This window comes from Halichoerus grypus, chromosome 4, assembly GCF_964656455.1.
Source record: "Halichoerus grypus chromosome 4, mHalGry1.hap1.1, whole genome shotgun sequence".
In the NCBI taxonomy this organism is placed as follows: Eukaryota; Metazoa; Chordata; class Mammalia; order Carnivora; family Phocidae; genus Halichoerus; species Halichoerus grypus.
In genome coordinates, this window is record NC_135715.1 from 120936106 (window position 1) to 120963167 (window position 27062).

The 27062-nt window shown below is 39.0% G+C and overlaps 1 protein-coding gene across 2 annotated transcripts in view; it reads left to right on the forward strand.

The window, feature by feature from the left end:
* Positions 1-27062, forward strand: part of GPD2 (glycerol-3-phosphate dehydrogenase 2) — a 139297-nt gene that overhangs the window by 39307 nt on the left and 72928 nt on the right. For both annotated transcript variants that reach the window (XM_036092219.2, XM_036092218.2), the window contains exon 3: positions 16781-16952. In XM_036092219.2, coding sequence (XP_035948112.1) covers positions 16781-16952 — 172 coding nt within the window. The remainder of the gene's footprint in view (positions 1-16780; positions 16953-27062) is intronic.

The following is a 27062-nucleotide window of genomic DNA, read 5'->3' on the forward strand; positions in this document are numbered from 1 at the left end:
TGATCTGACAGACACTAATTTGGAATACTACCTTAAATGATCCTTGACAACTGTGTGTATCATTTTTTTAAAAGTAAACTTCTTTATCAGAGAGCGTTATATTATTTAGCTTCTATTTTGGCTCTCTGGTTTTAAAAGAGTGCCTCATTTCCAAAGGCCACGGTTTTGTTCATTTAGACTTTCCTTGTCCAATTCATCCAAATGTCTGGATACCTTCTGTGTTCCTACCAAAAGTTTGTCTTATTAGAAGGCAGGCAGGCGGGCATCTGAGACAGGAAATGGAAAAGGGCCTATACAAACGTTGAATCTTGGCTTTATTTCTTAAAGGTTTACTTACTTATGTAGCATTACTTTATACTGGGTCACATATTTAATGGGAGAAGGCCATGAAATGAGATTGCTCTGAAGTTTCCAAATAATTTAAAGTGCTCAGTTTATTTTCGTTTTTTTTTTTTTTCCCCTTTGTACTACAACTACGCCAAATAGATGCCAGGAAATGATTTTGGGGACTGGTTTTGTTCTTTTTTCGGCTTGAAATGCTGGCAGCCGCCTCAGTAGTTAGGATTACTAGTCTCCTGTTCTCCCTTCCCCACGTCTCTAGGGCATCTTACGATACCAGCTTGGTGGTGTAGTCCTAACTCCAAGATGGAGATAAAGGAATTTGGGAAGCTGTTTGCAGCTGGACTATCTATTAACTACTCATTTTGTACATTTTTGTGAGAGCCTTTATGCCATGGCTTGTTTTGCACTTGGTTTTTGCTTTGTGCTCTGAGGCAGTAGAACCAGCCATGTTGCTTGGAATCCCAGGTCCTGAGTGAGAATTACTACTTTATTTATTTATTTATTTATTTAAAGATTTTATTTATTTATTTGACACAGAGAGAGAGACAGCAAGAGAGGGAACACAAGCAGGGGGAGCGGGAGAGGGAGAAGCAGGCTCCCCACTGAGCAGGGAGCCCGACGTGGGGCTCTATCCCAGGACCCTGGGATCATGACCTGAGCCGAAGGCAGACGCTTAACGACTGAGCCACCCAGGTGCCCCGAGAAATATTACTTTAAAAACACATATTGGGAAGAATTAATTTGCTGGCTTATAGTTAAAAAAAGGGGGGGGCTCATTTTTAGTGCTTCTTCCTAAAGACAGAGGGGATTGAATAGGTTGTGTTAGTCTTTTTCATTCTTACCTGTGAGCATGTTGCGCTTACGGTTTCCCGAGGTGGATATCTTGCAGGGCTTCATTGACTGACTTGCTCTGAAGCGCAGCCTCACTCATGGGTCATGCTGGATGCACTATTCCTTTAAAAATATTGCCTTGGTTGCTTCAAAGTCAGTGTGAAAAGATGCTGCTCCTGCTGAGGCTATTTCAGAAGTGCAGTTCGGTTTGGGACATGGACCTTCATGGATTAGGTTACTTCTGCCATCTTTCCCAGGGCAGGGCTGTCCGAAATGACACTGACAAATGCTGGTGCCAAAGGTCACAATATCTAATATGAAGAGTTGTTGCTAAATTTGTACATGGTTTATGTCTGTTAACACAGCAAGCATGTTCTACTTCAGAGTTTATAAGTTAACTTTGTACTTAGGTTATACTGTTTCATTTATTTGTTTGATTTTTCTTTAATCTCACAGAATAAACAGTTGATACTGTAATCAATCACATTAGGGGTGAATTTTAGTCGGTAAAATCAAGGCAAAACAAGGATCTACTGATTTCTGGGTCATTTTGCCCAGACCTGCCACATCCTGACCACCCTAATAGCCAAATGAAATGGATACCAGCAGTTTCAAGTCATTTATAATTTTAATCTGACAAGTTCTTTTGAGAAAAATCACCATGGGCATATTCAATCAATGAGTTTGCATAAGACATTCATCCAAGCGTGTGCATTCTTTTGTGGTGATTCCTGTCCCTTAAAGCCACTGCCTTGAGCATTTTTTGGGTAGCAGGTTGGGATGTAGCCATAGGGATTAGCAAAAAAGAGAGAAGGGAGGTGAGGGGAGAGAGGAGATGACTCATTTGAGCCATTGACATAAAATGACCAGAAGCCTCAGCTGTCCTCTCTCAGAAAATATCTGCCAATCAGAGCCATTCTGGGGAACTTCTCAATGGTCAAGAAAAATCTGCCCCTTGATACCCATTATTTGGCTACGTTTTGTAGAAGCTGTGTCCTTAAATGTGACTAGGCATGCTCCATTTTTTTGCAGAGCAATACTTAACGTATTGGCTTGTGTTTTTATTTTTTTTCCAGTTTTCTAAGATGATTCTAACCGATAAACTGTCCCCCTTTGAGAATAAGTTGGTGTCGAAAGTCCAAGATACTGACGTATTAGAAAGCCATCTGTCGAGTTCAAGTTCAGGCACATTTTGCTGGCATTCCTGCCCTTGCAGCTCTGTCTCCCCTGGCTCCTAGCTTGTGCTCATTTGATATTCTGAGCACAAAGCTTCCTTCCTAAAGTACAGGCAGGGATTTTATTCTAAATACGAACGGCTTGATTCTAAAAGTTGGTCAACTGTTGAAGCTCGTCTGACAGAAAAGATAGTGCTACGTGTAAGTGTTTAGGTGCCAGGTCAACTCACACAAAACCTTTTAAATCAATTCTACAGTTTTAAAACAGCTTGTATTTGCAAGGGGGATAATGAAGGAATGCTATTATATATCCATTTTTTTTGATTAAACAGAAAACACTATGAAATCAAAAAAGATACTGTTCACTTACAGTTTACCCAGTTGCTTGAATAAAAGCTATTGTAGGTGAGGAGATAGAGACAGTTGTGGAGACCCTAGCATTTCTGGAGACAGGTTGGGGGTTAGAGGTAATAGCATGATTGTTTGGTCTCACGTCATAGTGTGGCTTTCCCTCATACAAGTATATTATTAAAATTTATATTTTGTTTTTCAGTGATCAGTAGTGTCCATTGTTGACCCAAGGAAAGCATAGAGATTTTTTTTCTTTTAAGATAAATTGATCAGAGTTAGAAGGGATGGCCTAAGGAGATATTATTATTATTATTATTATTATTATTATTTTCTTTTGGAGCTGGAGCAACCTAAATTTTCCTATTACAATGAGGAAGCTGATGAAGAGATGAATATTGGCTGACTTTTTTTTGACTGTGTCCACCTGGAGGACAGGAGGTTTGTGACCACAAATAACATCCATTTTCCAGGCTCCCTTCAGTGATGCATGTAGGGTTTTTTTGAGTGGTCTTGGAGAGGCTTCCTATTCATTTCATGTTCCTCCTTTTATTTCCTCACCCACAAGTAGGTGATTTAAGTGTCCACAAAGTCTTCTTGATTTTCCTCTCCCCGGACCAGCTATATGCCAAGGGCCAGGAGGCTGAGTAGAAGCTAGAATCACAGTGGGTGATCACCAGGAATCACCACAAAAGAATGCACACGCTTGGATGAATGTCTTATGCAAACTCATTGATTGAATATGCCCATGGTGATTTTTCTCAAAAGAACTTGTCTTAAATCCCACCAGGAATGTGGCAAACAAACACCTCTGGAGTGGTGTGCAGATTTTTGAGAGCAAGTTATTGATCATTCACTATTTAGTATAGGTCAGTGTAATAATAATTTTAATTGGAAGGGACTTGGAGGATATCTGGTCTTCCTCTCCGGACAGGATACTCTTCTAGTGATTCCCTCATTTCTAGTGAAAGAGAAGTGTCACTTCATGGGAGAGTCTCCTTTTCTAATTTCAAGTTGATGAGAGAACAGAGTGGATGGAGAGGGGAGTTTAAATTAGGAGAGAGAGTCTTGGGTACTTTTAGAGCCAGTAAACCTTAGTGAGGAGCAGAATTGGAGAGTGTTAAAGCCAGGGCTGCATGAGAGTTCCTCAGGTAGGTGGGAAGAATGTGGGTGGCTGGGGAGAATGGGGACAAAAACAGGGTGGGCGTGCAAAGATTTGACTGAGGGTTGCCCCAGGCTTTTGTCTTTCATCATAGACCAAAGGCATTTTTTGAAACTTTTTTTTTTTTAAACTCAACGTTTATCTCATACCTTCTAGGTCTAACTGGAAACACTGGTGTGATAGTGTGGGCTTCTTTTTAACCCCAGGGTTGTGGTTGATGTAACAAAGATCTATTTAGGTCTGAGGGTGGGCCCTCTCATGTAACACATGCTCGGTTTGTTCCTTCCATTACCCACTCTGAACGTGTAGTGGGCTTTGTGAGCCAACTCTGAGGTGAGGCCTGAAAACCACTGAGAGCTTTCTCAAAGCCCGGATGTGAAAATTTTCTTTTTTTTTATGTACCTTACGAAGGCAGGGAATGAGCTTCAGGGTATGGAAAGCAAGGTCTTTTTTCAGTTTGAGGAGTGATTGTATTGGAATCAGGGAATTCAGAGATTCAGTAAGAATCTGTGATCACAGTACTTGACACAAACAGGTCTTTAGTGTCTAGGACTCTCCCTTCCCCTGATATAGGATGTGAACATTTGAAAGAGACCTAGTCTTGTTAGGCATAATAAGAATGCCATAGCACCAGATTTCTTTACATAGCGGAGCTTTTGGTTGGCATAACGTGGCTTATATTAACTGCCGGACAGAGAAACTGGTAGAGGATAGAGAAACATGAAGTTCAGATGGATATCTATTGAAATAAAAATCATAAGCAAATGCTGGTGAAGAATGTGGAGCTACGGGCACCCTCACGGATTGCTGGTGAGAACACAAAATGGTCCAGCTACTCTGGGACACAGTGGGGCAGTTTCTTACAAAACTAAACATATTCTTACCATATGATCCAGCAATCACTCTCATTGGTGCTTCCCCAAAAGACTTGAAAACTATGTTCACGCAAAAATCTGCACAGGCATATTTATAACAGCTTTATGCATAATTGCTAAAACTTGGAAGCAACCAAGATGTCTTTCAGTAGGTGAAGGGATAAATAAACTGTGGTGCATCCAGGCAATGGACTATTGTTCAGTGCTAAAAAGAAATGAGCTATCATGCCATGCAGGGACATGGAAAGAAAAAACGATAGTGGAGGAGCTCCACTATGGGTTCTCCAAAACTACTGGAGACAGAAAAAGGATCAGTGGTTCCCTGGGGTGTGTGGGGGGCGAATAGGCAGAACATAGAGGATTTTAGGGCAATGAAACTACTCTGTATGATATTATAATAATGTATCTGCGTTATTATGCATTTGTCCAACCCCATAAAATGTACAACAGCAAGAGTGAACTCTCAAGTAAACTATTGACATTATAATGTGTCAGTGTAGGTTCATTCTTGGTAAAAAATATGCCATTCTGGTGAATGATGTTGACAAAGGACATGTATGTGTGAGGGCAGGAGGGATATGGAAAACTCCTGGATCTTTCTCTCAATTTTGTTATAAACCTAAAACTGCTGGGGAAAAAAAAGCCTTTAAAATGTACAAATACACAGATAGAACTTGCGTAGCATTTAGGACATGACGCCAATTAAGAAGTTTTAAATTCTAAAAATTCCACGCCCACATGACTTTTAAGTAGTATCTTTGATTGGATGTAACTATTTAATTTTTGAACATGCTTAATATCTTTAGGAATTTAACCTCAGTTACAAATATTCTTCTGGTTCCTAAGCTAAAGGGTATCTGTGAGGTTGAAATCATGTAAGTCTTCCTGAGCACTGATGTAGCTGAAATTATTACACGACACGTCTGCTTTATGTTTACCAGATTGCTTTTAACTTGGTGAGTCAATTCCAGCCATCAGACTTGTTTGTTCTAAGTAAATAATCTTCCATCTCCAGAAGCATTTTTCATAGGTTCATAAACAGCCTTTTTCTTAAAAAAAATATTATGAAGTTCTGGAATAGCAACTGTTCTTAAACAGTGTTCGTTTTTGTTGATGCTGATGTTTAGGTGGGGTACTATCATGTTAGATACTGTATGAAGAGTGCATATTCAGGAGGAGAGAAGCGACTAGTGGTTAAGTAACAGGCTTCTTGGTCCCACCTGCCTGCTTGAAGAGCTATTGATGTCAACATTATGTCAGATATAAAGGTAGAAATGTCTCTGCACTATGGTTTAGTGGGGCTTGTGTTTGGTGATCTGTCCTGTTGGAGCTTTATATGTATGGATTTAATTTTCTGTAAATGATGGGTCCTTATCCACCAGGGGGAGATTCTGAACTGTGTATGGACTGTATGCAGGGTAGGGGAGTTGTGAATCTTGGGTTGTAATGCTAAACATATCCCATAGTTGTGTATTAATTTGAGCATGCTAATTGGTGTAATAAACAACCCCCAGAGCTCACTGGGTTATCACCATAAAGGTTTATTTCTTGCTCACAATACAGTTCAGTGAGGATAGGTGGGGGACCTGTTTCTTGCAATCATTCAGGGATCTCTGTCTCTTTATTCCAGTGGCTCTGCCATATTATAGGGCTTTTTGACCCACCGGATCATTTCCAGCCAACTCGCAGGGAGGGTGGGAAATGCAACCCAGCATTGTTCTCTGGAGGAAGAGAAAAAGTTTTAAGCATCCAGCCCATTACATCTGCGTCCTGACTTTAGTTTCTAATCCAGTTGACAAAGGAGCTGCATTTCTTTTGGTGAGAGTTTTATTGTTAGAGTTTATGCCAAAAACTATACCATTCACTTGCCTGTCTTATGTAGAACCCTGTGCATAGATTCCTGGAAGAACTGTTTTTCTCCTAGAAACACAACTAAATATGTTGGGGCTGTGTCTGATATCTAAAGCTTGATGAGGATTCTGAATACACTATATTTTCCATAAGGCCAGTTTGAACTATTCTTAACTACTCTATATGGTTAACTGTTTCTTCAGAGGCATGCTTCATCAAAGCACTAAAATTATGCCGACAGAGCTGGAAATGTTCTTTGAAGAGCATCCTATCATCTTCCTTATAATTTTGGTTTTTATTTAACACTTAGCTCCCAAAGTAGGGCCATGGCAATATCTTTGAGTTATAACTCACATCAGGCCTTCGAGGAGTTTGTGATGCTATTTTATTGCTGGCATACAAAATCAGCGAGGTTAACTGTACTGCTAGAGGTCACACAGTGAGTCAACGACTGAGCTATGATTAGCGTTGACAGCTGGTGAGCTTCTAGGCTGTTGCTAACTGAGCAACATTGACATTCATTCTCATTTGACTTTGCATTTCATTTTCAACTATTTATTCATTTTGAGGCCTCTTTAAGAAACTTTTTAGGGATATTGTGGGACTGAGCAAACTTTCTATAAATGCTTTGGGGAGAGTCCTTTAGCTCCCTTCCCTTCTCCTCATTTTTCAGCTTAATAGTTAAATTATGTTTATGTTCGGAAGGCTTCCTGTAGGTAGAGTTTTGGCAAATTAAGAAGAAAATAGATGTGTTAAGTTAGGCAATGTTAATTTTACTTACTTCCTTTATTTTGTAATTTGTGGTTTTTCAACAAAGAACTTCTGAGATCTAATTATATGCTTGTGAGTACAAATAGAAACGTTATAAAAAAAGTATGTATTTGAAGAAATAATTCTCAGAGAAATGGAAAGTGTGCATCATAAATTTGACCCAGAACTATTTTGAACATCAAGTTAAAATGTAGCCGAGGGCCATCCGGATTGTCAAGCTGGGAAATGATCATTTGGCTCATGGGGTCAGCATTTTATTTACCTGCAAGGGATGGGAAAAGGGTGAACCCCCTGTATCCACTTCCAGATGTATGTGTTGGGGAAGTTTTTAAGGAAGAGTGGTATTTCATGGAATTGACTGCCCAGGGTGCCACCGTCCCGAACACTTCTGAGTTCACTGATGGTCATCAACAGCTCACTGCACTGCTGGTGTCAGAGAGGCTGATGGATTGAGGGGCCCAGGTAACCTACAGGTAGAGGCAAAGAGAGCCTAGCACAGCTGAGGTCATGGGATGTGGAGTCAAACCCGGGATCAAATTGTGATTCTCTCAGTTACTTGCATAAGGAATAACTGAACTCACTTTCCTCAGTGGTCAAAGAATGCCTCCATTCTGTGGTAATGATGAGACCGATAGGAGCTAGTTCATTAGAGTGTGGGGACCAGTAGCAGCCCAGCAGGCCCCCGTGCCGTTTCTTCCCTCTCTGGCCTCCCTGAGCTCAGGCTTCCTCTCCAGATCCTCTAGTTCTCGGCAGGCTATTGCAATTGAAGAGCAATATCAAGTTGAGACACCTCCAAATATATCGTTTCTGAAATACTCATTTGAAAACCAATAAAACATATCCCCCAAACCTCAGATCATGTAGTCAATTATGATGTGAGCTTATCTGAAGTAGATTCAGACAGAGCCAAAGGGTTTTCCCTCCTTTTGAGCTATAAAAAAGGTTTACAATTTAATAGTTTGGATATATCATGATTGCTAGTAAGAGAGCTGCTCTGTGATTTCTCAAATGAATCGCAGCCACATAAAGGCTGGATAGCACCTTCAAGGTGAACTGGGGCACTGATCTCAGTCACCCCAGAAGGAAGGACTTGTTTTCTCTTCTCTGGTCCCCAATGGAGATGATAGTCTACCCATTAGCAACTGTTGCTACAGAGTCATCGTAAGTCCCTCACCGAGGATGTTCACAGTGAGAAATGTTGCTTACTGTCATGTAAGTACAAGATAAAACATCATTGTTTAGAATCACGAAGTGATTCAGGAGGTGAAGGCCATTAAAACATGTTAAGATTCACTGTAAAGAGATGCAGGTTGGGCGCCTGGGTGGCTCAGTTGGTTAAGCGACTGCCTTCGGCTCAGGTCATGATCCTGGAGTCCCTGGATCGAGTCCCGCATCGGGCTCCCTGCTCGGCGGGGAGTCTGCTTCTCCCTCTGACCCTCCCCCTCTCATGTGCTTGCTCTCTCTCATTCTCTCTCTCTCAAATAAAAAAAAAAAAAAAAAAAAAAAAAAAAAAATCTTTAAAAAAAAAAAAATCTTTAAAAAAAAAAAAAAAAAAAGAGATGCAGGTTGCGTCTTCTTTCTAGGAAAATACAAATATTGTTGGTCTTTTTCAGTGACAACAAAACGCAAAGCAATTTCCCTTAAATCTAACAGTTCCATTAGCAATATGTGATTGAATCACATAATATGGGAGAGAGTGAGAGTGATAGTTGCAGTACAAAGTGATTTGCATGAAACCCTACTTTATACTCCAATTATTAATGTACATGATTACAGGACAACCTGGTTATTAATTGCCTGTGGTCTTTAAATATGCACTTCTTTCAGAAATAGACACTAATTATTAGATCTTGTTTTCGGTCTCACCTGAAGTTGCAAATGTCTAGGATTTTTTTTTTTTTTTTAATTTGCAAGTCTAATGGTGCACAGACATAGTAAAACTGCTCTGATTCTGAATGCTGTTCTGTTCTCTGGGATATAAACTCTCAAAGATTATGAACTTGGCTTTCAGTTTCCTGTAGGTGTTCACAGGTACCAGTCTCTTGACAAAAACTACGTGTTTACTATCAGAATTCTGGAGGAATTTTATCTTTTTAAAAAGTCGATGAACATTTGCTTACAAGTTTAAAAAAATGCCTACTTCCCCAAAGACCATCATAATTTAATATCAGAAATAACAACATCAAAGTAATATTAAATAGTCTCCTAATTCCACCAGGATAAGAATTTTTTGTTTGGGAGCCGTGGTTGGAATTCTTGGGCTCTCCTTTCTTGTGGCTTTAATGGCCGAATCATAGTATTGGGCTTGTCCTGACTCTAGGCCAGAGTCAGCAAACTTCTCTGCCTGCAGGGGCTACACTGGGTGAGATAAAAGCCTGAAACCAGTGAGTGGGAGCCCTGGACTAAAAAGACCGCACAATCCCTGCCCGAGGGCAGCAGCAGCTGTGTACTTGCCACAGATTCATCTCAGAAATCATCGTTCTACGAAATATAGCAACTTTTAAGTATTGGAATATGTAACTCATGTTTTTAAGAAAGTAGTGTGCTGCGCAAAGAAATACATTAGGATGACTTCTGGTTTTAGCACATGCTGTTCCTACTTCCTTTCCTGTCTTGTTAGCTATCTAATGCCTCTTAGTCTTTCTTGACTTGATGTAGCTATAATTTCCAGGAAATCTGGATGAGCCGTGCCTCCTGTGGCTCTTGTAGCCTCTTCTCTATCTTAAATCTTCCTGTTAAGCAATATTATGATTGACCGATTATCTTTTTGTTTTGTCCTCCAATCTACAGACTTCCCGAGGACCTCTAATACATATCGATTGGATGAGTAAGTGATTGTGGGTCAGGTGTCTTGTCAGGACACATGAGTTTTGGTCTCTCAGATGATTTAGGGCATGTTGCCATTTCAAGGTTTCTCCCAGAATCTCTGGGTCAGTCTTTTAATGGGGCTTATCTCCCAGATTCCTGTGTAATCAAACTGCCTGCAAAAGAGCTGGTCTGAGAAGATTTGGAGCACAAATAGCTCCGTTCTTAAAGCACATTGCTACTTACCACCACTGTTTTATTCTGGCTGCTTTTCTCTTCTTTATTTGCCATCAGCCAACATATTCTAGGGAAGGTAGAGTGCAGATGTGTTTTTGAGACTCAAAGCCATATGAAGCCATATGAGTCTCTCTCTTGTCATAATTATAAGTAGGGCCTTAGGCTGTGTTTACTGCCTCTAAAATAAACTTGGTGCTTAGCTTCTCAGTTGCAACACTTCCCCAGCTTTTATGGGAAAAAATATAAACAAAAATAAAATGTTGTTTTAAATGTAGTGTCAGAAATTAAATAAATTACCCTCAATAGTGCTGTATCTTTTAAAAAATTTTTTTTGGAAGAACTTTTCAGGAAAGCATCCTCCACAACAAAACCGTACTAAAAAACCAAAAACTTTCTGCGTTTGGTAACTGGTGATCTCTCATCCTATTCTAACCGATAAGTCGTCTCCTTATTTTTTCCTCACATTATATATCGTCCGTGTGGTGTAGCAATATAAAACTTAGTCTGTGGGCAGGCTGTGCATGTGCAGGTCTCAGCTCTTCTGTGTACAAGCTGCATTAATCACGAGCCATTACTTAGCTTTCGTTTGTCTCAGTGACTTCTGTAAAATGGAGAACAATAGTACTCAATTCATGGGGTTATTGTGAGGATTAAATGAGTAGAAAAAAGTAAAATGTTTATAGTAGTACCTGACACATAAATACTATATACATATTTGCTTTTTTTAAAATTGAAGAATAATTGACATATAGCATTGTATTAGTTTCAGGTATACAACGTAGTGATTCAGTATTTATATACATTACCAGATGGCCACCCCAGTAAGTCTAATTACCATCCATCACCATACAAAGTTGTTACAATATTATTGACTATATTCCCTGTGCTGTACCTTGCATCCCTGTGTCTTATTTATTTCATAACTGGAAGATCAAACCTCCTAACCCCTTCATCCCTTTTTGCCCATCTCTCCCAAACCCGTACCCTCTGGCAACCATCAGTTCGTTTTCTGTATCTTGGAGTCTTTTTCTGTTTCGTTTGTTTGTTTGTTTGTTTTTTTAATTCATATAGTATTTGTCTTTGACTTATTTCACTTAGCATGGTATCCTCAGGGTCCATCTATTTTGTCACAAATGGTAAGATTTCTTCTTTCTCTATGGCTGAGTAAATATATATATAGACAATATATAGCTACATTATATATATATATATAATGGAATAGCTCACACACACACAAACATGTACACACCCCACATCTTTGTTATCCATTCAACTAATGTTTTCATTTTCTTCAGATGAATACCCAGAAGTGGAAATGCTGGATCATATGATATCTCTATTTTTTAATTATTTGAAGAACCTCCTTACTGTTTTCCAATTTATATTCCCACCAGCAGTGTATGAGGGCTCCCTTTTATCCACATCCTTGCCAACACTTGTTATTTCTTGTATTTAAAAAAAAATTATGTATTTATGTATTTATTTATTCTTTTATTTATTTATTTTGGAGGGGGGGCAGCTCAAAGGGAGAGGGAGAGAGAGAATTTTAAGCAGGCTCCACACCCAGTGTGGAACCTGACTCAGGGCTCGATCTCACAATCCTGAGATCATGACCTGAGCCAAAATCAGGAGTCAGATACTTAACTGACAGAGCCACGCAGGTGCACCAACACCTTTATTTGTTTTTTTAAAGAAAGCTCCATGCCGGTGATGCCCAGTGTGAGGCTTGAACTCACAACCCTGAGATCAAGACCTGATCTGAAATCAATAGTCAGACGCTTAACCAATTGAGCTGCACAGGTGCCCCCTATTTTTTGATACTAGCCATTCTGACAAGTATCACATGATATCTCATTGTGGTTTTGATTTGCATTCCCCAGACGGTTAGTAATGTTGCACATCTTTTCATGTGCCTGTTGGCTCTCGACACACGTCTGCTTACTTTTTTTAAAGTCGAGTTTATTGAGGTATAATTGACATTATGCAGTATAATTCATCCTGTATAATATGGTTCTATTAGTTTCGGCAAGCACATACAGTCATATAACCACCACCACAGTGAAGATAGAGAACATTTCTATCCTCCTCAAAATTTCTCTCATGCTCTTTGTAGTCAGTGTTTCCCTCCCCCTGTCCTCAGACCCTGACAGTCACTGATCTGTTTTCTGATCCTATACTTCTGCTTTTACAGAAGATCATGTAAATGGAATCATGTCATATAGAGACTTCTGAGTCTGTCTTTCATTTAGCCCAGGGATTGGCAAACTTTTCTGTAAAGGCCCAGGTAGTCAATGTTTTAGGTTGCAGGCCATACCGTCTCTGGGGCAACTTCTCCGCTTTGCTGTTAGTCATGGACTATCCACGAATGATTGGGTGTGGCTATGTGCCAATAAAATTTGGTTTATTTAAACAGACAGCAGCCAGATTTGGGTGGAAAACCATAATTCGCTGACCCCTAACTTAGCAGAATGCATTTGAGATCCATTAATGTTGTCAGGTCTATCAGTGATTTATTCTTTTTATTGCCAATTATTGTTCCATTGCATAAATACAGCACAGTTTGTTTAGTCATTCACCAGTGATAAATAAAGCCACTGTAAACATTTGCTACAGGTTTTTGTGTGAACACAGCTTTTGATTTCTCTTGAGTAATTACCTAGGAGAGGATTGCTGGGTTGAATGGTATGTGTTTACTTTTATAAGAAACTCAAGTTTTGGGGCACCTGGGTGGCTCAGTCGTTAGGCGTCTGCCTTCGGCTCAGGTCATGATTCCAGGGTCCTGGGATCGAGCCCCCGCATCGGGCTCCCTGCTCTGTGAGAGGCCTGCTTCTCCCTCTCCCACTCCCCCTGCTTGTGTTCCCTGTCTCACTGTCTCTCTCTCTGTCAAATAAATAAATAAAATCTTTAAAAAAAAAAAAAGAAACTCAAGTTTTCCAAAATGGCTATATCATTTTACATTTCTGCCAGCAATATAAGAGAGTTCCAATTGTGTTGTATTTTCACCTGCACTTGGTATTGTCCACTTTTTTTTTTTTTTGGTTAAGTTCAGTCTACTCTAAAAGACTGTGAAGAATCTTAGAAACTAAGGTAAAGATGCTTACCTGTAACCTAACTTAAACTGGAAGCTCTTGAAGGCTTTTACACATGGAAATGACATTATTTGGGTTTTAAAATGATGACCCCACCTGCAGTATGGAGACTGACGTGGAGGTAGGCATGGTGAATATGTAAAGACCTGTGACTTGAAAAGTGGCAATGAAGATGAAGTGACTGGGCCTGGGACATTTTTAGGAGGCGGAACTGATAGTACTCAGTGATTGATCAGATATGGGACTTAGAAGAGTGGCCTAAGCAACTAGATGCAAAATGGCGCCTTCCCTGATGAACATTGGTAGGGAAAAAGTTTCAATTTTGAGATATATGTGAGACATCCAAAGGGAGGTACCAAATAGGTAGTGTGATGTCTGGGTTCTGGGATAGGGGAGCAAAATTGGAAGTCAGTGTGGTGTAAAGTTATATGACCATATGGAGGTAGAAGAAATTCTCTAGAGTGTCTCTAGAGAGAGACCCAAGAGGAACCTAAATGCTTAATGTTGAGGAGTAGAGGGACCTCCAGAGGAAACTAGGAGAGAGTGCTTAAGAGAGACTAGAGAGAGAGAGAGCTCAGCTCAGACCGTTGTCTCTCAGATGCCAAGGTGAGTGAACAGAAAGTTGTGTGCTGAGGTGACAGCTAAGATGACGGATAAAACGTGCTGACTGGATTTTGCAGCAAAGTGGACACGAGTCAGTTTTGGTGGTGGTGGTGGTGATGGTGTGTATATGAAAATGAAGATTAGAATGAATTGAGGAGTTGGTTGAGTGAGTGGGAGGTGAGGCAGTAGAAAAAGCAAGGGTATACAGGACTTTCCAGAATTTTTAGGATGGTAAAAACATATGTAAGAGGCATTTTTTTTTTTTATTCTTAAGGTGAGTTGAGATAGAGTGTACTGGGCGGGGGCGGGGGTGGGGGGGATGGATGAGACAAGGGATAAAGACGGAGAAACAGTGCATGCAGTCCGTGGTATGAGAAGCCCACAGGGCATGAGGGGTGCCCATCAGACCCAGCATACTTGCTAAGGAAGAAATTCAGTTGAGTTTAATATTCATAGTTATGACCTGTTAGCAGAGTAGAACAGGTGCCTTTTAGTGTTACCAAGTTCTAATGACTTATATCATGATATAGTCCTTAAATTTATTTCTTGAGTATTTCTATAAAACTTACCAAGCAGAAAATGTCAGCATTTTTTTTTTTTTTAATGTGTGAAAATGCTCTGGCAGTTTAGTCACTTGTCAGTCTTATGTCCAAGTACTACCCATCTGTCATGGCCCAGTTGAATCCTCAGATGAAAGACCCTCCCTCCCTGACCAGAACAGTCATAGCCTGGTGCTTCTTTGCTTTACTTTGGCATTTGTTCTTTCAACATACTTTTATACATGTATATACTGCATATATATATATATATGTGTATATATATGTATATATATAAAACTCTTCTTCTTCTTTTTCTTCTTCTTCCTTCTTCTCCTCCTCTTCCTCCTCCTCCTTCTTTGATGATAGAAGGCCAAGCCTGTGACAGAAAAATGTCATGTTCCCCTAAAACCTAGCAGTTACATTTATTTAGTTATGGTAAATGTATGTAAATATGTATGTAAATGTGAACATGGGGAAATGGTTATTAGTAGATAAGTGGAGGAGTTGTATAAAGGAGAATAAGATTTTTGTGGCTTGCATCTGGATTATATAGCCTGAAAAATTATGGCACCTGATTATAATCTCTTGTTTTTATGAGACTTAGTAAAGTGTGTTTTAAAAGTTCCCTTTTACGTGCCATTAAATGATTAAATTATTTAATAAGTAATAGCAACAACTCAGTGGTGGTACTTCACAGTTGACCAACTACTCTCCTATCATTCATCCATCAGACTGAGGACGACTCAGAGATGTAGACCTAGAGACATCACAGGAGTTTATCCCATTCTACAAAGGAAGAAACCAACGCCCAGGGAGATAATGTGTCAAAAGTCATACACTGGTAAACAAAAGAGTGCTGAGACCAAAGCCAGGACCCTCTGATCCGGGTTTCTTTCAGTGTCCTCTGTGGCTTCTAGATTTATTTTTATAGAAATCCAATTGGCCTGACAATAATTAAATTCAATTTTAAGGAACAACTTGGTTTCTTTTATTTAAATGAATAAAAAAATCACTTATCAGAACAATATTATGCTTGGAGTTAAAATCACCTTTTCTTGAACAGGCTTTGGCCTTGTGGTTCAGAGCTTCCTAGGTGGCCCCTACAGCAGAATGGGAAAAACACTGCCGGCGTTACACTGATGCTGGGATTTAGAGGAAGGAAAATCGAAGTTACATACCTGTGGATAACTAACTGTTAGAACAGCCCTAGCCAGCACTGTTCACTATGGTGATTAAACCTACTATTAGCATTTTACTTATCTATTTTTCTGGGCTTTTGATTCTAATTTCTGGCAACTTTTTTTTTTTTAAGACCATCATTTTTTTATTAAGGACAATAGCTTACCTTCTAATGAAAGAAAAACTAGAAACAGGGAAGGTCATTATCCTTTGGGGGGGCTATTGCTGGCTTTATTATTAAAGCTTTCAAAAATTGAAATAGTGTATATTAAATATATAAAATCTATAATTTTATATTAAAACATTTAATGGGGAAGCCTTTGACTAAAATCCTTAAAAAAAATTATTTCCGTTGGCCATAGCCGATCATTTAAACAGGACAATAACTTCTGTTAAGCGGATTCTTCTTTGATTATACTGACCTAAACTCATAGACCTCCAAGCTCTAGAATCTATTTTTGCCAGGGGAATTAAGGAGTGAAGAACATACCCTTTTAAGAAATTGCAGAAAGGCATAAAGTGCTTTTTTCCTCCTCCTTTCAACACTTTAAAATGTTATCTGAATGAATTACTGCTGTGGGGTAAAACATTTCCTTCTGTTCTCCTATAAATTGTCTTCGACTAGGTATTTGGGAATTGCTGTACAGTGTGGGAAATAGTTGAACGTGGCTGTTTATGAACCCAAAACAAGCAGTTGAGACACTGAATCTGAAACCAGGTGTTCCCTGACTAAATAGTTGTGGCTTATTAAAACAAAACAAAATATCCCCCCCACCCCCCAACCTCCCGAATTGTAAGGACTTTTCTTTTCTACAGGGCAGTTAGTCCTGTGGCACCATGTGGACTTTGGACTACGGCCTAGCTTTGGTATTGCTCGTCTCCATTACACATCTTTTTAGAACACCGGGAGGTGTCTTGCGTTGGTGTTCCCATGAACAATTAAAAGCAGACTTTGGACTCTTTCTTACACCAGGTGAACCTGGCCTATGTCGAAGCAGCCGAGTGCATCTCAGAACCTGTTAACAGGGAGCCTCCTTCCAGAGAAGCTCAGCTGCTGACTTTGCAGAACATGTCTGAATTCGATATCCTGGTCATTGGAGGAGGGGCAACAGGGTGCGGCTGTGCACTGGATGCCGTCACCAGAGGTGAGTCCCCACGTGGGTGGAGGTTTTCCGGAGGGCGGTTTCGGCTCCGCCCACCCTGGCCCACAGTCAAGCAGGCGGCGTGCCCTCTAGGCTCGCAAAGTCACTTTCCGCTGCCTCGCCGGGTTTTCCAACCGTGGTGAAGCACCTTCATAGTTTCTCAATTTGGGGCACTCGCACAATTTTAAAATTAAACATAGCTGGTATTTTACGCGTAAAGGAATTTCTTTAAAAAGAAAACTTTAAGTTCCTATGAATTCATGAATTTGCTGTTCTTGCTTATTTCTAATCTCCTAAAGTCAATACCTTTTAATGAAATAAAAATATTTGTATATGGCCTGAAATCACATCGGTGTCAGTGAAGGGTAAAAAAGATTTATTAAAATGAGTTAATCTATTAAAATAATTCTTTTTGTTCCTATATCTCTTAAAAGCGTTTCTCCCAGTGAAATATGGACTTCAGTTTGGGAGACTGGAGTTTATGCGAATTTATGATGGAAAAGATTGTTGCTAACCTGTAGTTCTGTCTCAGGCACCCAATTGGTCAGCATTAGGAAAGGCATGATGAGAAGCTCTTTAAAAACGGAAACACGACATGTAAAGAAAGAAATTTTAGTATGGAACACCGATGCTCTTCCACCTGATAGATTTGATAAAATAATTTGATTTTTGCCTGTGGTTATTATTACTGTGGAGTTTGGGGTGAAGGAAATCTGGGTGCATATCCTGGCTCAGTGGCTTTATTAGATGTGTTTATAGTTGTGAACACACCCACATGCACTCACTTGGGCAAATTAATTTCTGTAAGGTTCCTCGTCTTTCCAATAAGGAAAAAATACCTTCTTTGAATGATTGTTGTGAGGATTAATCGTAAAGACTGCTTAAAACAGTGCTTGTCACACAAAATAGAAGCTCGATAAATTATAGATAGTATTTATAGCTGCCATTTTTATTTTTTTATTTTTATTTTTAATTTTAAATAGGCTCCACAGCCAACGTGGAGCTTGAACTCATGCCCCTGAGATTAAGAGTCGCATACTCTACCACCGAGCCAGCCAGGCGCCCCTCTAACTGCCATTATTAACATGAAGGCAAAAGACTTTTATTTTTTTAATTATTAGTTTTTAAGATTTTATTTCTTTATTTTAGAGAGAGAGCACTGATGTGCATGAGAGCCTGGTAGGGGGAGGTGGGTGGGGAGGAGAAGGGACGCAGCGTGTGGAGCCCACATGGGGCTCCATCCCATGACCCTGAGATCACGACCCTGAGATTAGGACCTAAGACCGTGACCTAAACCGAAAACAAGAGTTGGATGCTTAACCAGCTGAGCCACCCAGGCGCCCCTAAGGCAAAGACTTTAAGAACCAGTGGTCCTGGAGAAATAATCTTTGTGGTATCCTTAGATGTATGCAATTGGGCTGGGCACTGCTGAGTGGAATTTTGACTCTGGATTATTTTAGTTACTGTATAAGGTTCAATATTTATTGCAGTGTCATACTCAATGGTAATAATTTATTCCATGGAATAATTCTTCTCAGATTAAGTTACTGCCACATCCACCCTAGACTTACATTTAGTTGCCTTACGTACCTGGTAGAATTTACTCGTAAGAAATGAATAAATTTGGCAAGATTTAGGCACATGCGCCATGAACAGGAAAGTGCCCTAGATTTACTATGATAGCATAGGATCTGCACTGAAGTTTTGATCCATGGAGACTTTGCAGCTTAGGTCCTTCTTGTCACTTCTAAATAATGGTAAATTCAAATATAGGTCTTGGAATTTATTGTGTTGTCAGGCAGGCCCCAATTTTCATAGAATTCCCTGTTTCCATCCATGGTTCATAATTTGTGCCACATTATTCTCGGACATATTAAATAAACCAGCTGGAAAGAATGGTTGCAGTTATCTCAAGATATTAGAACTCACCTCTCTCCCCTGGAGGCCTAAGGAGGAGAGTGGAAAGGGAGGGCATGTTTGTAAGGAAGGAAGGAAGGGAGGTCTTGTTTGGGGCTACCCCTCCCAGGAGTTAGAATTGATCAGGTGGCAATTTTCTGTCTTAGCGGATCATTTCCCCAGTAGGATTCAGAAAAATACATTTTTTTGGTGTTTCCAGTTATGTTCATGTTATGTATTGAAATATAGAGCAATTTTTAAAAATTATAGTTCCACAAATTTTCACAGACTGCCTGTTGGATGCATGGCGGTATGCAGGATACTAATGAGAATACAAACTGGATTGACAGCCGACACCTTTAAGGTGCTCACAGTTCTGCTTGTCTGTATAGACTCAGTTACATCATGGAGAATATGTGCCTTTCAAAAGGTGTATGGACATTCTGGATCTATAAAGCTGAGAGTCGTTATATCTGCAGAGGATGGTCAGGAGAAAGAAAGCTGCTATTTTGCATAGGTAGAATTTTAATAGGCAAACATTGCTTAGTGAAAGTGTTGCAATATGAGGGAACACACGGGAGGAAAAACATGGAGTCAGTGTGTGAGGGAGAGAGCACGGTTCCCTTTGGAGCATCAAGCTGTGTAGAGGGGGATATGAGAGAAGGCGGGGAGGTGGGGCTGGGCCTGGTATGCCAGAAGAAGGCCTTTGGACTTTTCTGAATAGGCCACTTTGAGACCCTGAAGAGCATTTTTGGTGATGAGGAATGGATAGGCCATGAGGAAGGAGCTGGGCTGCTCATAAGCTTTTAAGAGATCTAGAGACAGACAAAACAGCAAGGAGGTAACTTTCTACAGGAACAATCTGAATATTTCTGGGGACTCAGAGGAAAAATCCTGTACAGGAAGAGAACCTTAATATGCAAGTAATAGAAGGCAACATGTGGAACAAGGATATCAAAGATGTGTCTTAGGTTTGGCAGGGAGGTAAGAGACATCTCTTGGAGACAGGAACAAAGGGTAAAGATTCTAAGATATAAAAAAGGGAGCTTGTGTCACCACAACTATTTTTATTCACAAAAAACCAAAGAGAGATGTTCTACTTACGGCTAGGAGTAGGGGACTTCCATGTAGAAAAGATTTAGAACTACTGTACAGAGAATGTGATAGAGAATAAGGGGTCACTTTGCTGTGGTTAGAAAATGTAAATTTATTTTCTATGCAGGGTGTGTGTGTGTGTGTGTGTGTGTGTGTGTGTGTGTGTGTGTCTTGTATTGCTTAGAGCAGAGGCAGAGAAAATACACAGTAGGATAGAATGCGGAATGGAGAACTGACTGGATATCAGAGAAAAGATTCTATGAAGGCAGAGGGGATTGTTTAAATGGAGACCTACAACTGGTAGGGGCGGTTGAGGGGTGTTGGAGAGCCAGCTTCCTTCAAAGAGTTAGGGTAGGTTGAGGGACTGAGGGTAATGATAATGATGCGACCCCTGTTCAGTGCCTTTTCTTCCTTTCAAAAAGTCTTGCTTTCTAGATTTATATCTTTTTCAAAGCCTAGACAAGATCATACTATAGTCATTACTTTGTAGTGTGTTACTTTCAAGTAACGGTATATTTAATCATGTCTATGCTATTCATTCTTTTTAATGGCTGAAGAATTCATCCCAAGGATGTTCTTGTTAATGATTCTTTAGGTTTCAAGTTTTTTGTTTGTTTATTTGTTTTTCCTATTTAAAACAAGATTGTTTGTGAGTCGAGTACTGATCCAGCTCTGAGAATAAACAGATTAGTAAGATGTGGTTTTTGTCCTCCAGGGGCTTATAGTTTGTTAGTCTTTGCTGAACAAGTGCGTTTTTTCTTTGGGCAGTGAAGGACATTCGGTAGTGATGAGGACATGAACTGGTGCATGAGCTGATGACCACTGTCATGTGAGGGGAGTGATGGAGATGGTGGTGATGATGACGACTTTGGGAAGATAAGAGGTTCCAGAACCTGGATGTTGACCAGATTTTAAATTTTTATAGTTAGTAGTGATTGACTGAATGTCTTATATATGGAGCTTTATATCTATGGAATATCCCTTATAAAAGGGATGGATAAACCTTAGTTTGTATTTCTTTTATTATGCTGGTAGCCCTTGGGGGGGTAGGATTTATAATTAAAATGTATAGAGATGCTGAAGTTAATCTGTATTTATCCTTTTACTACAATTTCTGATCATATCAGTAGCCCTCTGAAGTGTGAAATAATCATGGGCATTTGGTTAATGAATTGTGCATTGTTGCTGTTCATTCATGGAATTTGCTCTTTTATTATATTTGATGCTTCACTTAACAACAAATTTTGCTTTCTCTGCGTTTGATATGTTTTTACCAAATTATTCCTGATTGTATCCATTAATCTTTAGTCACATTTGACAAAAATAAATTACTGTGATCTTTTAAAGTTCCCAGTAATAATTAGATTTTTCAGGACATCAAAGTTTTGGGGGAACCACTAGATGTTAAAGGGCTTGTATAGAAATGTTTGCACAAGGTTTTTGATGAAATACTATGCCCAAATGCAATTTTGGTAATGGATAAACAAAGACTATAGAAGGCAGAGGAAAAGTCATGAAGTCTTCCTAATGAACATTTATTTGCATTCTTACCCTCTGCCTTTTCTTGGGAATCAATTTTCATTTGTTTCATTTGGGAATATGATTTTATAAACATAATATGCACAATTCTCGTCACGTTCTTCTGCAGGTTTCCAGAATCAATAGAAATCGCTTCTCTGTTTAACACTGGGTCCAGTCTCCGGGCAGGAGCCCAGTCTTGAAGCGCGGCTGGAGGCACTCTGCCCCCAGGGAGAGCTGAAATGAGGAGAATCTGATAAATATATTCACCCCCTCAGGGTTCTTCAAGGTGTTTTTTTTTCAGGTTTTTTTGTTCTTTTATGTATCGGGGATCACCTAGGACATTTTTGGTTTAAAAATCTGATTTATAAGTTTAACCTTTATGGCTTTTAATTCAAATTCCAGAGAAGACTGCCTCTTGCAGGAGGGAAACGTTCATTGTAGTTTTCCTGTTCAAAAAAAGGTATACATACTTTTAGTTTATGAATGGTATGTGTCTGGTAGTTCCTCAGTTCTCAGTTTCAGCTCGTCTAACGCGGTATAGCCCAGTGATTAAGGATACAGGTTGTGGAATTAAAATGAAGTGGGATCTAGTCTTGGCTTCATCACATACTAGCTTTATGAGCTTCTACAAGTGTCTTAACCTTGTAGAGAGCCTCAAGGTTCTCAGACATAAATGAAAGAGAACAATGACACTTTTCTGCCTAAGTAAAGGTTTGTGAGAGGGAGGAGGTGTGTGCATTGTAGAAAAAGGACAGGGAGGGAGAGCCTGGGAAGATAGTGCATTCTGGGAATTACAGGTCGGCTCCTTCACTCCCTTCTACTTCCACCCCTCTACCACCATGACGGAAGAGAAAATCCTATTTCAGGACAGGAGACTTGCAACAGATGAAGTTTGCAGTTTTCTGAACACTACTAATTAGACTCTATTGCAAAGTCCTACTAAAATTTATTGGAAATTTAATGTAATTTTAATTTATATACTGCTTTTCTTTGACAGGAGTTGGGGGCGGGACTTGAAAAATTATGCTAAAGTTTATCTGGAAAAATAAGCCTATGAGATTTACCAGATGAATTCTGAAAAAGAATAATGATGGGGCGCCTGAGTGGCTCTGTTAGTTGAGTGGTCTGCCTTCGGCTCAGGTCATGATCCCAGGGTCCTGGGATCAGCCCACATCAACTTCCTGCTCCGCAGGGAGTCTTCTTGTCCCTCTCCCTCTGCTGCTCCCCCTGCTTGTGCTCTCTCTCTTTCTCTCTGTCAAATAAATAAATAAAATCTTAAGAAAAAAAAAAGAATAATAGTAGAAGATATAGAGATCTATCAGATATTAAAGTGTATTCTAAAGCTACTTAAATTAAAATAGTTTGCTAAACAAATATAGAGATAAGTGGAACAAAAGAGCCTAGAAATAGATCTAAATACATAAAATTCAGAATATGGTAAAGTCAGGATTTCAAATCTGTCATTATTAGTTATTTAATAAGTGGTGTTGGAGTATCCACTTTCCCAGGTTTTTGTATGTATATATGTGTGTATGTATATACATGTAAATACATATGTATATATATTCTCTTTGTCATATTCCAAGTGAACCAAGGATATAACCATAAAACACCATAAACCTATTAGAAGAAAGTATATGTGGATATTAAAAAAAATGTAGTAAAAAAGGTATTTTTAAGCAGGACAACAATAGAGCCATTTTCCTTTTGGAAAATTTTGCTAAATCTGATTTCATAAAAACTAAAATTTATCTATGGCAAAAATAAAATAAACACATGTGAGACTGGGAAAATATTTATAACTTAGCAGACAGGGTTTGTTATATTGTTTTTAACTTTTCTATATCCTTTGCTTTAGTACGTCTATGATAAACAGCTGGATTCTTTTGTGTTCTTTTTTTTAAGTTTATTTATTTATTTAAGTAATCTCTACACCCAACATGGGGCTTGAACTCGTGACCTCAACATCAGGAGTCGCATGCTCTTCTGACTGAGCGAGCCAGGAGACCTGGATTTTTTTTTTTTTTTTTTTTATGCTTAATAAATAGAATCTATCTTTATTTTTTAATTAAGTTTTTTATTTTGATTCCAGTTAGAATCTATCTTTAACTAGGTGAATTTGATCCATTTAAAGTAGATTTTATCTATTAAACATAAAGAAAAAAGAATGAAATTTGATCCATTTCCATTTGTTTGGATCCCATATACATTTATTTTGTATTTTTACCTTACATCTTTTATTTTACTTCTTTTCCTTCCTTTCTTTCATTCATATGAAATCACTTTTGGATCACTCTGTTGCCATACCTTAAACTCTGTACGTAGAATCCTTTCCACGCTCGAGTCCCATCAGAGACTTTTCCCAGAGTCAAATTGAGGCTCTTGACCTGTGTTGATATTGAGCATTGTGCAGACCAATTGCTGAGCCAGCTGATGGTGCTTTGGCTTAGGTGATGCTCTCTGTGTCTGTCTTCCTACCTCCTAGATATGTCCCCGCAGATAGTCCACAACCCTGGACGGTGGTCAGCAGAAGCATCTCCACCATCACTCGTACTGGCTGAAGCCCTTCTTTAGTTCCCAGCATTCAGGTGGTCAGTCCGGCTTCCTTACCTCTCCTTGCAAGGGAGACCTGTATTCCTCTTGCCCTTCAGGGATTGAATTTTTGGTTGCTTTTGCCTGTTTTAGACCCAGGGCTCAGCATGACAGAGGCTTTGGCCTAACCACTCTGCTCTGAATTTCTGCTACATTTCTGATCCAAAGTGTGTTTATTTTTGAGTCAACCACGTTCTTTAAATATACATAGAGATCTGTGTTTGCAGACGAGGAGGAGTTCAAAGCTGAACTCATAATGCCATATTGATCAAAATTTTACTTACAGCAATTTATAATAGCAAAAACTTGAGGTCTGGTTTAATAAATTGGGTACATTCAGTTATCCAAAAGAGGTTTATGCCTATTTTCAGGGAAAATGGCTAAAATGTATCATAAATTGGAAAACAAGTTGTGAAGAATGAGTTTATTAATTCTGTTTGTGTTTAAAGCAAAAAGGTACATAGGTTGTATACTTTCATAAGCATATTAAGTTTCTGGTAATATTTATTTATTTATTTATTTATTTATTTATTTATTTTTAAAGATTTTATTTATTCATTTGAGACGCAGAGATACAGAGAGAGAGACAGAGAACATGAGGAGGGGGAGAGCCAGAGGGAGAAGCAGGCTCCCTGCTGAGCCAGGAGCCTGATGTGGGGCTCGATGCCAGGACCCTGGGATCATGACCTGAGCTGGAGGCAGACACTTAACCATCTGAGCCACCCAGGCACCCTAAGTTTCTGGTAATATTTAATATGGGACGTTTTTATTGTTAACATTGGTTATGTCTGGATTTTGTAACTAGGAATCCAGTGGTGTGTTAGTCTCTCTTTTCATCCCTTGGATATTCCTCCTCTCTTTGGACACTGGCAGTTTTTATAATAAAAAAATAAAAAGAGGAAGCAACAACAGCAACTCCCTTCTTCCCTCATAACTGCATTACTCTAATTAATGTTATGGCTTAATACATTTTTGTGCCTCCATAATCTGTGTGTACTTAAGGAACACAAAGTGTTAATGATAGATTCTACTGCAACGTGGTATCTTCATTAATAGTTTATCTGTTTCCTAATATAAATAGCAATAGTATTAAATAACCAATCCAATATTATACAATTATGTAAAATGTTAACATTCATTTTTAGGAAAAACTAGGCCAATGCATAGGATTCATATCGCTGAGGATTAACAAGCCAGGTTTACTTTGCACTGTAGAGTGTTATTTTTTTAGGGAATTGATTTTTCATATAAAATGTTCAGCCTTTGGGTTAGTCCCTTGTCTTATTAATGACATTGGCTTTCTGAAATCCAAAGGTAAGTGCCCAAAGCTTTTCTAAAAAAAGATAAACTTTCCTTTCCTTAAACTACATCATTTTTCCTTCATGGGGCATGTGGCTTTAACACTTATGCTATGGTACTAATGTACAGAGTGTCTAAATTTTTTGATTTGTATATTACCTTGGTGCCTCCGCTAGGTAATTTACAGGGATTTATCTCTCCTTTCTATTTAAAAATATCTAAATAATGCCATATCTGAAAATTTATTCTAATGAAATAATTAAAAATGCAGAGTTTAAACGAAAATATGTTGCAGTAATATCTGTGATAGTGAAGGTATGAAATAACCCAAATGTTCAAAAATAGGGAATTGAATATAAATCATTGTAAATATTTAATGTAATACTATTCATACATTAAAAATAAAATTATAGAAAAATATGTATTGACATGGAGAGATGTTTACAATAAATAACGTTAAATGAAAAAAATGGAATATATCATATGATCCTATTTTTGTAAAAATGTACATATGTGATTATATACATGCATAGAAAATGCGAACGTTTAAATGTTCACAAATGTCAACTGTGGTTATCTCTAAGCAGTGCGATTACAGGAGAGTTTTATTTTGTTCTCTTTACTTCTCTGCATTTATTATATTGAGCATGTTTTCATGCATAATAAGATAATCAGTAAAAGGTATTAAAATATACTTCTGTTCTATATCATGTTGTGAAAGTTAAATGTCGTACTATTCTTCCCCTTAGAAGGTAATTACTCCTCTGTATTCATCCAACTGTCTTGAGCCACAAATTGGTTTAGCTGGAAGTGCTTGGTAGCTAGACATTCTCACTCAGGTCAGCAAAGGCAAAGCTGTAAAGAGCCGTATTTAGTTCATGCCCCTTGCCACACATCCCTCAGGATACAATTTGAACTTGTTAAAAGATGGGTTGAAGATGACGGAAAGGCAGATTTCAGTTGACTTTATTCTTCCACTGTAGCTAACCTTGTTATCCCACCTAAGATTTTCAGAGTCATTTCACTCCGAATATTAATACTTCACCACTGTCATGAAATTCCTGTGAATACCTACTAAAAGCAATCAATAATAAAAAAATAAATAAAAGAACAGTACCACTCCTAAATGTTCTGGTTCATCTCAGCAGTGATAGAGCTCATTGCTTTCCATAAAAAGTAACTGCTAAGAAGAAAAGAAAAAAACAAAAACTATTCCTCATAAAATCTTGAACTAGTTTAGTTGAATTACTGTAAATGCACAGAGAGGTCAGCCCTTCATTGCTAGGCACGTGGGATGGCCATTCTTTCTACTCTGAGGGAAGATCTTCCCGAGCTCCTCAAATCCACAGCCAGGAGTAGTTGCCTTTTTTTTTTTTTTTTTTTAATATTTTATTTATTTATTGGACAGAGAGAGAGACAGCGAGAGAGGGAACACAAGCAGGAGGAGTGGGAGAGGGAGAAGCAGGCTTCCTGCGGAGCAGGGAACCCCGTGCGGGGCTCGATCCCAGGACCCTGAAATCATGACCTGAGCCGAAGGCAGACGCTTAACGACTGAGCCACCCAGGCGCCCCCAGGAGTAGTTGCTTGAAGCCTGCGTACATTATTTTTGATGTCCTTCAAACTTAATTATTTTACCTAAGAACGCAAAATGTTAGCATTAAGTGTCACTTAAAAATACTGTTCAGTGTCTTTAAAAAGGTAAAACAGTAC